The sequence below is a fragment of the Kogia breviceps genome, chromosome 15 (genome assembly GCF_026419965.1).
Source record: "Kogia breviceps isolate mKogBre1 chromosome 15, mKogBre1 haplotype 1, whole genome shotgun sequence".
Lineage (NCBI taxonomy): Eukaryota > Metazoa > Chordata > Mammalia > Artiodactyla > Physeteridae > Kogia > Kogia breviceps.
The window spans coordinates 39,309,607-39,323,433 of record NC_081324.1 but is presented as its reverse complement, the minus strand read 5'-3'; the positions used below and the strand labels follow the sequence as shown (position 1 = coordinate 39,323,433).

Below are 13,827 nucleotides of genomic sequence, written 5' to 3'. Positions count from 1 at the left end.
TCTCATACATGCACCTCATGGGAAATATTATTGAACATAAATTAAACAGGAGGACATATTTCAGAGTGGATATAAAATCTTGAGTTTGTTTTATTGGCAAGTCCTTTGCATTTAAAGGCTGTATTAATATATTTGTTCCTATTAACTATGCTAATAGGCCACAGAGAAGCCATGCATATCTTTAGATAGGCCTATAGAAATGTTGCCTTTTGTGCTTAACACAGCTTGTTAAGTTTATAGCCTTCCAGAGCATAATAATTGCTAACGGGTAGTCTAATCATAGCAGCGTAACAGAAAATATTTTCTTTTTTTTTTTAAAAAAAGCCCTGTTTAAATAGTGTAGCAACAAAATTTTCAAATATCTCTAGAAATTAAATTTAGGAAAGAGTGGTTCTTCTGGATAGAGCACTTTAAGTTTTGGGAGAAGCTCATCATAGCCACTGGCATTATTGAATATATGTACAAGCATTTTTTGCCATCAGTGATCCCTATAGTTTTCATGGATTTTCTTCAGGTTTGACAAAGGGAGTAAGTAAATGCTGGGGTATATGTTATGATCTGGCAGTCTCTAGACATACTTTCTTCATTTACTTTAATGTTAGGTAAATGTGGCAGTGTACTTTGTTGTTACTGTTTTTATGACCTTGGAAGCCTTGCTTTCTTGAACAAACAAATCTTTGGGTCATTCCTCATATTTATATGGCTTTTATGAATGGAATTGAAATGACAGGGGCCATTGTGAGGTTCCTTTTGGATATCCCATAACTGGATAAACTTACTGTGATTATTTTTTCCTATAGTAGGCATTCAGTTAATATTTTTTAATAAATAAATGAAAATAAATCTTCTCTTATCTGCTTATGGATTTTCCTCTTCAGTCTCATCTTTAGGATTTGACCAATCTAAACAGGGAGAGAATTTGCCACATATTTTCTCACCTTGACAGTGTTTATTCTCTCCTTACAATATATAGCATTACCTATTTCATCTTTCTTTTATGCATGATCCTACAGATTCATCACTTCTTTTGTTTTATTTTAACCTCATGTGAAATTTTGCATCGTTACACTTTTTAATATTTCTCTTGTCATCCTCTTCCACTGCCTCTTTCAGCCTATGCTGTAGCTTTTGCATAGATTACAGTATTGTATGCCTTGTACCCTGACCAGATGTTTGTTAACTTCTTTCTTACTTCTTTACAAATGCTCTCCATATTTTTAAAGGACATATATATAGTTCCAGTATGTTTATAGTATAGTAAAGGAAATTATAGAACTTAAGCTGGAAAGAATTTTTAAAATTGTCTAGTCTGGCCTTTTTTGTTTATGAGTGGGAGTAATGATGCCCAGAGAAATAAGCATGCTTTGCCACAGTCACCAAATGTACGTACGTGGTTTTCTGATTTACAGTTTGGGGGAGTACTTGATCTGGAACAGTTTCCTAGCAAAGGTGTTTCAGAAGCCGGTTGATAGATTGAAGAGGAGCGAGTTGGATGATAGAATGAATTAATGGTTCAAATGTTTGACAATTTTAGACAAAACTTAAGAGGCAGTGGGGAATTACTGTGAAAGATGTTAGTACAAATGTGGTTGAGGATAATGACAAGAAAAGTAAAGGCATTGTAAAAAGATGGCAACAAGGGAGCAGGCTAACCTGAGACTAGATTATAAATCCTCTACGTATGTGTATATTTGTTCTTTGTTTAGTTGTGTGGATTCCTTGTAATTGTATTGGTATTAGAGATTATGCTCATAGAAAGAAGGTCCTGAGTCCCATACATGAGCCTAGTAGTATGCTAAATGTAAATAATAGGAGTCGGAAAAATGATTTGAATGTCATGATAAGCAAGAAAAAATAAAGCTATTTTTTGAACATTACTATATGCCATGCACTTTCACACAAATTAATTCAAAGACAAGATGCAATCAACTCTTGAACATTCAAAATTCTAATTTTCATTCTTTTATTTCATTGATCTTAATATCTCCACCAGAAAGCTAGCAACAAAGGAAAGGCTGTGGAGTTCATGTTATTCAGAAATTGCTCGGTGGAGTACAGGTGTGGGAGGAAATAAATTTAGATGCTCAAAGAAAAGATTTGGCTTCCCTGTGGATTTCACTAACACATATCCCTGTGTGATCTTATAAAATAAAATGTGTTATACTCTCTTTGGAGAATTAATCACCAGTGACAGAAATTCAGAGCCAACATCTCTGTTCACAGAGTAACATGAAAATTAGGGTTGTCATTTTAAGGTAAATTTTAATGTTGTTTAGTTTTTTTCTTTCCCCCTCTGTGCTCTTATCAGAAACCACCCATTTTTGATAGGATTGAGTTGGAATACCTTTCAGAGTTAAGCATTAAAGATACATATTTTTGGTCAGTGTTTTTTACTTTATAACCCCTTTTTGAACTAAGAATAAATGTGCAAACCTCTTTTTATCTTAATGCCATTTAAAAATTCTAGTCCAGTTATTTATATGCTACTGAGGATTGCAGGGCATTAGTACCAGGAAAAAGTAAAATCACCTATGTATGTTTAATGCAATATTTAAGTGGTATATATGTTGTTTATTTTATTGACAGGATTTAAATAGAAGTATGAAAAAGATCTAAATCTAAATAAATTGTGCCTTATTTGATAATGAAGAGATGAAATCTTTGTTTTAAAAATTGGATATTTTTCTGTCCTGGATCATAATTGGGAACCCATAAAGTTTAGGACTTTCCATATTTAAGACAATTCTGATTATTGCAAAAATTCTTGATGTAAAAACCACATGCATATTCTATTACAAAGGTGTGGAATATTGCCTTTTGAAAGGTTAATTTTAAAAAGTTTAAAAAACATAAAGTATCCCTGAAGAAACCAGCATACCTCTGGAATGAATCTAGTTTTGGTAAACCACAGCTATAGGCACATATTTTATTTTATTCTCATGGGCATTTTCTTTTCACTTGTATTTCTTTCAGAGTAAGTGAGGAAAAGGAAGTAACAGAAGAAAGACTCAAAGCTGAGCAGGAATCATTTGAGAAGAAGATCAGGCAGTTGGAAGAACAGAATGAACTGATCATCAAAGAAAGGGAAGATATCCTTTTTGAAAGTCCTCTTTTTTAACGTGCAGAAAGTTTGACTCTTTCATGAAGAAAATGTAAACTCCAGAGAAATAATTGTTTTAATTTATAACAGAGAGTAAATCTGCATGGGTTGCCATTTTTAGGCAATCAAAACGACACTTAACAGAATGTGTTGTTGCTTCCTTTGTGCTTGATACAGTCGTCCAGCTGTTCCACTGCTGCTATTGTACTGTGGAGCACACATTTGTCAATTCAAAGAGACATTAAGAAATTTGGGCATTAAAATGTAGTGTTGGAACTTTATTAAATTCCGTTCCACTACTGTAATTGAGCCTGAACCCTCTTTGTCTTTGGTATTCTTTCTAGCTAAAGCTTTGACAATTCTAAGGGATTCTATTCTGAAATCATAAAAATAAAAAAATCTGTTGTAACTAATAGATGATGTAATTGATAAATGTTTGTACTGCAACATAATACTACCAAACTGTTCTCATGGAAGAGAAAACTATTGGGTTTAGAATTAGAGAGAGGGTTATGTGTGTGTGAGTGTAAATATGTATAATTTCATTATTTGTAAAAAATTAAAAATGGTCTTTTAACTTAAGAATTCTACTTTAAGGGATATGTGAGTTGAAATAAGCATATTTCTGAAGTTTGTTTTGACTGGGTAGATACTTACCTTTGGGTGTTTTTTGCAGTAACATTGGTGTAAAAGAGAAGTGACGGGGCTTACCTGGTGGCGCAGTGGTTGAGAGTCCGCCTGCCGATGCAGGGGACACGGGTTCGTGCCCCGGTCTGGGAAGATCCCACATGCCGCGGAGCGGCTGGGCCCGTGAGCCATGGCCGCTGAGCCTGCGCATCCGGAGCCTGTGCTCCGCAACGGGAGAGGCCACAACAGTGAGAGGCCCACGTACCGCAAAGAAAAAAAAAAAAAAAGAGAGAGAGAAGTGACTGTCCCTAAAGTTAGGATGTTGGATCTGCCAGCTAAAGGAGTATGTGAATGCTTAAAGGAATGATTGTCTTTATTGTCAGTAGCATCATTTACTTGATTTTTTTTTAGATTTTTTTTTTGATGTGGACCATTTTTTAAGTCTTTATTGAATTTGTTACAATATTGCTTCTGTTTTATGTTTTGGTTTTTTGGCCCCAAGGCATGTGGGATCTTAGCTCCCCGACCAGGAATTGAACCCGCACCCCCTGCATTGGAAGGTAAAATGTTAACCACTGGACCACCAGGGAAGTCCCCCATTTACTTGATTTTAATAATATTTTTGAAGGTTCTTTGAGTGTCAGAAATGATCATGGGGCTTCCCTGGTGGCGCAGTGGTTGAGAGTCTGCCTGCCGATGCAGGGGACACAGGTTCGTGCCCCGGTCCAGGAAGATCCCACATGCGGTGGAGCGGCTGAGCCCGTGAGCCATGGCCTCTTAGCCTGTGCGTCCGGAGCCTGTGCTCTGCAACGGGAGAGGCCACGACAGTGAGAGGCCCGTGTACCGCAAAAAAAAAAAAAAAAAAAAAAAGATCATGTATTGACAGTAACTATACCTTTGTGAAAACCAGGGAAATAGAAGCATAAAGATAAATTAATTCACTGGGAAAAAAAGCACAAAAAATAACTCTAAAAATTGAGTTCTGAACTTGTATTTTTCAAACAGTGGGAGTGCATGATTGCAAATTAATAGAATCAGAATTCTCCGATTTGATTTGTGGAGTAGAACATTTGTTAGTTTTATGGGCCCCACAGTTCAACAGGAGTACTTTTTCCATTTTTTTTTTTTTCTGTATTTCTTTAGCATTTGAATAATCATCTTGGGCCTTCTCTTTTCTTTGCTTTCATTGACTTTATTGTGCTGGGCTGTCAACTCTCAGGCTATGCCCCCCCGCCTCTGTGATTTTCTTCTTGCTACTTTTCTCTCTTGGTTAAAATAGCACTGTTTAGTCAGAATTCACATCTGTGCTCAGCCGGTGTTAGTCTTTCACTTTGCAAAAAGAATAGTGACTCAGGACCCTAGCACTTTCAAGAAAAGGTGGACTAGGAATGCTTTTATTTGTAACAGAAGTTCACTTTACAGGGCCTATTTCTTTGCACATAACAATTCTGGAGATAAGTGGCCTCTGGCATTGGTTCAGTGGCTTAAAGTTTTCAGTGCTGGGTCCATACAGTTCTCTTAGCTTCTAATGGTTGCAGGATTCCAGGTTTCAAGATGGTTGCTCCAATTCCAGGTATTAGATTTGCATTAAGGTAGAAAGAAAGGGGAAGGAACACGTTCTGGTAGTTGTGACTCCCTGTCCTTTAAAATACATAAAATCAAAATAAAATAAAATAAAATAAAATAAAATACATAAAATCTTTCTCTCAGGGCATTTCCCTCGACGCTGCCCCCCAGCAGTCTTTCATGAGATATTTATTGTCCTGAACTTTATCACATGGGCATGCTAATCTGCAGGGGAGGCTGAGGAAGTGAGCGTTTAGCTTATTCAATTTAGACAGTGGGAGGCAGTAGGGAAGGGGATTGGAAATGAAGTCAGCGTCCAACTCTGGTAGCAGAAGTAGTGGAAATTGAAATCACTTAAAAAAAATTTTTTTTTAATTTTTATTTTTCTGGCTGCTCCATGCAGCATGTGGGATCTTAGTCCCCCAACCAGGGATCGAACGCGTGCCGCCTGCATTGGGAGCACGGAGTCTTAACCACTGGACCGCCAGGGAAGTCCCTGAAATCACTTTTTAAATACAGAGGAGGTGGTGATACCTTGATCTCCCCGGAACAGGATAAATAAATAAATAAATAAATAAATAAATATTATGTCAAGTGGAATTGGGGTGAGTTGGAGAAATAAAGTGAGAGAGGAAGGAGGTAGCAGACAATTTAGAAATCCTGGCCACAGTTAGAGTGCGACCTTGTTTATCTGTATACTTAACAAAAATGTGTGGCTTTCTGATAAAGCAGAATTTAACTTTGGTGGACTATTTTAGCACTCTTCTGAATCAAGATTAATTGTATTTAGTGTTGAAGCAGTCTAAACTCAGCATGGTTATGGACAGAATAGTTTCTTCTATCAGGATGAATATTAAGATACCCCCAGGTGATTGTAGTGACACAGTTTTTCCTGTTTTCTTAGCACATAGGTCAGCAAACTATTGCCATGGGCCAGATCTATCAGGGTGCTAGCTAAGTGCAGCTACACACATTCATTTATGTATCTTCTGTGGCTTTTCTTGCACTACACCTGCAAGTGGTGCAGTTGCAACAAAGACCCTGTGGCCTACATAGCCCGAAATATTTACTATCTGGCCCTCAGCAGAAAGGTTTGCTCACCCCCATCTACCTTATAAGATTAAAGTAAAGGAAAAGGCATGTAAATAAGTCAAAGACTTAGACATGTGTTGTAGTTAGACCTATTTTGCATTTGGTATAAAAGGATTTGATTTGAGCATTTATTATTATTATTGTGAGTGAAGATTGGAGTAAATGTTGGACCATGTTCAAAAATTAAAATGGTTTAGTTAGTATAATTGGTTTAAGATTTTTTGAATCACCTAAAGATAAGTGGTATTCGTAGAACTTGTCAAAGAAAAGAGAATGGAAGATATGATTAAAAAACAGTGACATCCATGGTTTTTATTCCAAGTGATTGCTCAAGTACAAATCTCCTTTACCAGTATAATAAACTTGTCAAAGGTTAATATAGATGATTTTACAGTACATAAAACTCTGTAAAACTTAGAAACATAAAACAAGGATATGATTTAAAACAATACAATTTTAACTACAGATATATTAACCTCTCATACATGAATGATTCAGACTCATATGCATGAAATCAGATAATTTCAAATTATTTTAAAGCCTGTTTCTGTGTGAGGAACTATATGGATTCTGATTTTTGGCATTTTAAAGGTGTGTTATCCTAATTTATGGGTTTTTTGTTTTAAACGTTCTAATAACAGGATTTATTGATCAACTGTATGAACCCAGACCAGTCCAGTCCCTTAGTAGAAAAGAGTAAAGATATTTTACATATTTGCATTTGGATCAGGCTTTTGAAGGATTTGTTCTTACACTAAATAGAGAATTTATTACTAAAACATAAAAATCCTTGGTAGTTTTCAGTCTTTGAACAAAGACAGCTTATTTCTTGAGAAATTAACTATGTAAATGAATATGCCATTTACAAAGTCAAGCAATCTGATGAACCTAGTTGATTTTTGCCTAGCTAAATTAGTATGAATGGAGAGATAAATCTGAAATGTAGAGAGAAATATGTCCAATAGGAATAATTCTAAAACATGTTAGCATGTAATAGTATAAGACACAGAGGATGTAGCCAATACAAAAGTTGATTAATGTTTGAGCTGATTGTATTTCCAGAACATAGGTCTCAGGTCAGGATGGTATCAAAAGCTTACAGAAGGAAAGTAAAGTTTTATATTTTCTGATTTCACTGTTTTAACTGAAAGAGCAAGGGAAGTGACAGAGAAGAAAGCACAATGGGCTTTAGAGTCAAAATTGTTTCAGCACTGCCTAGCTGTCTGACCTTTGGAATGCTACTGAACTTTTCTAAGTCTCCTTTTTCATCTATAATTTATGGATAGCTAATAATGCCTTTTTTGCAGGCTTGTTGAAATTTGGCAGACGCTTTACATTGTGTGTGTAAAGAATCTAGCAGTGTTTCTTACTTTGGGACACTGAAAAAAAGATAGCAATTCTCGTTATTACTACTATTGATATGAATGAAGGATGAGTTGACTAGCTTCTCTGTTTCTCACTTCTGTGCCTTTCTTCAGTGGGGTTTTGATGGATTTCATTAGGTTAAGCAGGTGCTTAGGCTGCTTAGAGGCCCAATAGGAGAGTGAAATTGATCTGTTCTCTGCTTTATCTTCTATTTCTATGAAAGGGGAAACCTTTCTGCATCATATATACCAGTTAGGTGCTCATTGAGAACAAACCAGGTCTTACTTTCCTCTCCCAGAATCCAGACTGACAGAAATGTTTGTTTTTTTCAACTTCTGGTCTGTTTCCATTGTCTCTCTGATTGAGACTTAGTAAATTGAAGAGGTTTAGAGGTACTTAGAGCTTAGATCCTCAAGCCCATTGCATCAGAGGTTGTTTTAGAAACCTTGCTCTAGGAAGAAAGAATTTTAAAGGAACCAACCTTAACCTTTTTGAGGAAAGTTTTAGAAAGCCAAAGGTCTCAGTATGTCTGTGCTGAAATTAGACTAGAGAAAATTCACAAGAATTTTATCTAATTATGTAAAAAGAAATCATTTGTTCAAATAGCAATAATACTTCAGAGGTATTCCAAGCTTTCTATTTAACTATATACATCTCTGCTACATGAGCCAAACTACCACGATCTGATAGACTTTTACCAAGAATAGGAACCATGCTGTAGGAAGCTCTATCATAGATCTGGATGCAGTGGTTTTGGGTGGGTAGGCAGGTGGGAAAAGATAGTTAGTAGAAATAAGTTTCATGAGAAAGGAAATGAATTTCAAAAGAAAGGGTGCGTCTTCCCTTTCTAATTAATCTTTCTGATCCTTCATAAGGAAAGGCAGGAGATTCTCCAGTCCTGGAAATAGTTTGGGGAGAATTAAAAATCCAAACTTAGTGAAGAAGCCTATAGGCAGAGGAGAGGGTATTGTGGTGTCTGGCAATGTGGTATATGAATATAGCAAAGTATGTTGCCCAACACCTTATCAGCCTTTTTGTTTTGAATAAATATTGGGGTTTTGTTTTTTTATGTTTACAAATTGAATTTTATGGTGGTAGGATATATTCTGTGCACTTGGATAGTCAGTTTATTCCATTTAACAAGTTGTAGACAACATTGTTCTACTAATCTAATAACTATCTCTAGTACTGTAGAAGTTGTGCTTTCGGGGGCCATTTTATTTGCTCTGTGATGCTGTATAACTTTAGCAGGTTTTGGACCATTATTATTGTATATTATCCTGTAATGTCATTATAAATCATAATAACAGATTAAATAACCCTTTACATTTGTATTACAAAGAAATAAGCATGCTTAAGGAAAGAACTAGTTATTACTAGTATTATTGTTGCCTAAGCTGTTCTTTTTATTTATTTATTTATTTTTGGCTGCATTGGGTCTTTGTTGCTGCGTGCAGGCTTTCTCTAGTTGCGGTGAGCAGGGGCTACTCTTTGTTGCAGTGCACAGGCTTCTCGTTGTGGTGGCTTCTCTTGTTTCAGAGCACAGGCTCTAGAGCACAGGATTCAGTAGTTTTGGTGCACGGGCTTAGTTGCTCCGTGGCATGTGGGACCTTCCCGGAACAGGGCTTGAACCTGTGTCCCCTGCGTTGGCAGGCAGACTGCCAACCACTGCGCCACCAGGGAAGTCCCCTTAATCTGTTCTTAAAGGTTATGTTGTTCTCTTAAAAATACTTAGATATTAATGCTAACTGAAGGTAGAAATTGATGATAAATGCTTGCAGAAAGTAAAAAAATATATTAAAATTTTATTATATACAACTTCATTTCAGTAAGCCTTTAGGGTTTGAGTTACTCTGTGGTAGTGAGTTATATTTACACTTTACTTTTCTGGAACTCATCCAAGAATAAGAATAAAAAGAAGTACTCCTCACCTGCTCTGGTCCCCTATATATGGACTTTTCTTATATGAAAATTCCTGAGGCTGTCACATGTATAGTAATAAACTCATTATCTGGTGTCTAGTTTGTAAGTCCATTGCAGATTAGAAGTAGAAAATTAGAAGTGGGGAAAGGAGCTACAGTGAGAAAATTGAAGCTGACAGGAGAGTCAGCTATGAAAGCTATTAAAAATGACATAAAAACTGAAAATGCACAGCAGTCTAGAGCTTCTCCCCACCTAGATATATGTCAAGGCCATCATATATTAAATGAAGTACAGTACTTAACATTCGTAATGATGATTCTGAGGCATCAAAATAATGCTAAATTGTTTTTAATCCCATTCTCTTTTCTTGGTATTTCTAGTACTTCTGTTAGTAAGACATCTTACATTTGTGTGTTGGTTTTCTATTTACAGAGTACTTTCACTTATACTTTTTAATCTTCACAATAACCTGATTAAGTTAGGTGAGGCAGATACTCATATCCTTATTTTACAGATAAAGATATAGGTCTGGAGAGGTAACAAACAGCCCATTGCAGAGTTAAGAGTGAAATCTTTTGACACCAACTGTCTTTACACCAAATTATTTTTGCAGCAGTGAATGATACAAATATCAATAAGCCTTACTTTTCTAACCTGCTTGATAGTTAAAGCACAGTTTTATCAAAAAATTATATTTTACAGTGCTTTTTATCCAAAGTTGGTTAAACAAAATGGGAGGGGGGAGCGTTACTTAATAGAGTGTAACCTAATTATCCAGAAATCCAGGTATGTAGAATGTTCCTGAGATTCACTTGTATTTTGGCTTTTCTATTCAATCACCAAGTCTTCATCATTTTTCCCTCTGAAATGTTATTCTGAACCCATTGTCTTTTTTAAAAAAATTTTTATTGGGATATAATTGATTTACAGTGTTGTGTTAGTTTCAGGTGTACAGCAAAGTGAATCTGTTGGACATATACACATATCCACTCTTTTTTAGCTTCTTTTCCCATATAGGCCATTACAGAGTATTGAGTAGAGTTCCCTGTGCTATACAGTAGGTCCTTATTAGTTATGTATTTTATATATAGTAATTTTATATGTGTCAATCCCAATCTTCCAATTTTTCCCTCCCCCTGCTTACTCTCCAGTAACCATAAGTTTATTTTTCACATCTATCACTTTGTTTCTGTTCTGTAGATAAGTTCGTTTGTAGCCTTTTTTTTAGATTTCACAGGTAAGTGATATCATATGATATTTGTCTCTCTCTGTCTGACTTACTTTACTCAGCATGAGAATCTGTAGGTTCATCCATATTGCTGCAAATGGCATTATTTTGTTCTTTTTTTATGACTGAGTAATACACCATTGTATATATGGATAAAGAAGTTGTGAACCCATTGTCTTTTGCTGTTTTCACTGACACTTCACTGCATTCCTGTGTAGTATCCTTTTGCCCATCTCTGTTATCTACAGCCGCCCTTTGATTGACTTCATTTCATCACTGTTGCCAGATTAATCTTTCTTGAGGACTATTTTTATCACATCACTTGTCTTTTTAATAACTTGCCTTGGCTTCTTATGGCCTAAAATATCAAATGCGTGTTCTTAATTTTGACGTTTAAGCCCTCCATTACTGATATCACATAACACATGTGACCTTCATTTTTATGACTCCCTTGTGTGGTACCTACATACTCGGTAGGAAAAATTCATTAGTTTTTCCTACTTATTACAGTTTATTTCTATTTCTTTGTCATTGTTCCTTTTGCTAGTTTTCTTTGAGACTTCAGGACATTTTTCTGAAATTTTTTTAACAGTATTTGACTCTTAGAACTCTTTTAGCATTCATACCAATACCGACTGCCCTAACTTGTGCATCTTGTGCTTCCTTGGGCAACTGTAGTGCTCTTACAGTAGTACTGTGTTTTGAATAAGAAAATTTACGTCAGTCTTGGATCAGCTAATTTATACTTTTGTGACTTTACACAGTCATTGAATGCAAGACCATGTCAATTTCATTTTAGAAGACTAAGCCAATTTAGTTGCTTTAGACTTGAGTAGTAGAGAAAGTGAAGGCTGTGAAGAAAAGGAGATATTATCTAGCCAAAGGGTATCTATATTTGAAGAAATGTTTTTTGTTTTGTTTTAAGGCTGGAAAAGAATGTTGAGTATATTTATATGTTGAAACAAATGTTCTAGGAAACGATTAAGATCTGCTTTCCATCTCATAGTACCTTTTCTGATTTTTAGTTTTTCTTCTGTGAGAATGAAACAAGTCTTAAAGAAATCTTGATAAATATATCTAACTGTTAAACTTAGATATTTTGGAGTATTAAGATATAAGATTGTGCTTTTCAACCACTTTGCCCTCTATTCTGGGCTTAGCAAGGTTCATTTGTTTACATATGTATGTGTTTGTTATTTTAGTGTTTGCTATGGACTGAATTGTGTCCCTCCAAAATTCGTGTGTTGAAGCCCTAACACCTCCCTCCCTCCCCTGATGTAACTATCTGGAGAAGGGTTTTTAGGAGGTGATTAAGGTTAAATGAGGTCATGTGGATGAGGCCCTAATCCAATAGGACTGTGGCCTTCTAAGAAGAGAAAGAGATCTCTCTCTCTCCCTCCCTTCTCTGCATCCCCCACATGTGAGGACACAGTAGCCATCTGAAAGCCAGGAAGAGAGCTCTCACCAGAAACCAAATCCTTTGAGACCTTGATTGGACTTTCCAGCCTCTAGAACCATGAGAAAATAAATTTGTGTTTTAAGCCACACAGTCTATGGTATTTTGTCAGCCTCAGCAGATTTAGACAGTATTTAATATGTACTTAGTTCTTTGGTATTTTTATTCTGTGTATATGTTGAAAAAGCCTTTCAGTGTATCTGTAGAAGGGTAATGTTTCTAAATTTCTAAATAATTAGTGTGGTTTCAGATATCATTCTCTGATAGTTTTCCTTTATTTTTAGTCTCCTGGTTGGGTATTATTGAACTTTGAACACTAATTTTTAAGATATTATTTTGTATTTTTTAATGAGATTTGCTTTTAAGGATTTTTCTGCCTTATTGTTTGAGATCCTTTTAATATCTGTGGTGTACCATTTTATAATAAAACAAATAGCTTTACTTTGCAGGTTTGGTTTTGAAAGTGTTTTCATTTCTTTGACTTGCTGAAGGCTCTAGATGTGGAGCCTGAGCACCCCCAGAGAGCAATTTCTGTGTTGCTTTATAGTGACACTGGATTTCAAATAGATGTGGATTGGGGCTTCTAAAATAGCCCTAGCAGCTAAAGTATTCACTTGTTTTTGAGGCCCACATGTAAATAAGCTAAGCAGACTGAAATTCAAAAAAAATTATTTTCTACATTTCTGTTTAATTAAATTTGTTTTTAGTTAATAGTTCTGCACTGGATAAACGGTAGTTAATCTGTTTAGCATAATTTTAAATTACTTTGGGAAGTTTCAACAGTTCTTTCACGAAGAAATAGACTTTTGATAAATCAATTCCATAATAATTATTGTTGAGGAGAGTTCATTATTTCATTTGGCCTTTTACATTACTGATCTTCTTTAAAGGGCTGTTCTGACGTAATCTCTTCAGCTAAATCCATTTGCCGTACCACAGCTTGTAATTGCTTTAGATTTGAAGAATATGATGAATGACTTTATTGTTGACCAGTAGCAAATTTGTCTTAAGTGTTGTTAACCTCAGTATGGCCTTCACTTTTGAATAGTTAAATGATTCAGATGGTAATATTCTCGCTTCGGTTATAGACTTATACAATAACATTTCCTTTTTTATTTTTATACTTATGCCCAAGATTTTACATTTCCAACTCTAATTTTTAAGATGTAGTAAATCTAATTATGGTATAGTCATGTAATGACAAAAATTAACTGGATATTTGAAATGGATCTCCCTATAGATAAGATGGTAAGAATTGTCACCTTTTCCCAATTTCATTATCTTTTGTTAATACAGAAATCCCAGGCTGTTCAACTTTTTTCCTGAATGCTCAGGCTGGTGAAAAATGGAGAAAGAACGCTTCATAACAAAAGTCTTACACATTCCTTGAATTTCTAAATAAATATGACCTAGAAAACTTAAATATCTAAAGATGATACTTGTTTATCTTCCAGCTGATGTTCCAGTTGG

The 13,827-nt window shown here is 35.4% G+C and overlaps 1 protein-coding gene across 1 annotated transcript in view; it reads left to right on the top strand.

Annotated features, from left to right (window-relative positions):
• KIAA1328 (KIAA1328 ortholog) overlaps window positions 1-13,827 on the top strand; it is a 358,322-nt gene that overhangs the window by 61,014 nt on the left and 283,481 nt on the right. Inside the window, exon 5 of the mRNA XM_059041354.2 lies at window positions 2,974-3,089. Within this exon, the coding sequence (XP_058897337.1) occupies window positions 2,974-3,089 (116 nt within the window). The remainder of the gene's footprint in view (window positions 1-2,973; window positions 3,090-13,827) is intronic.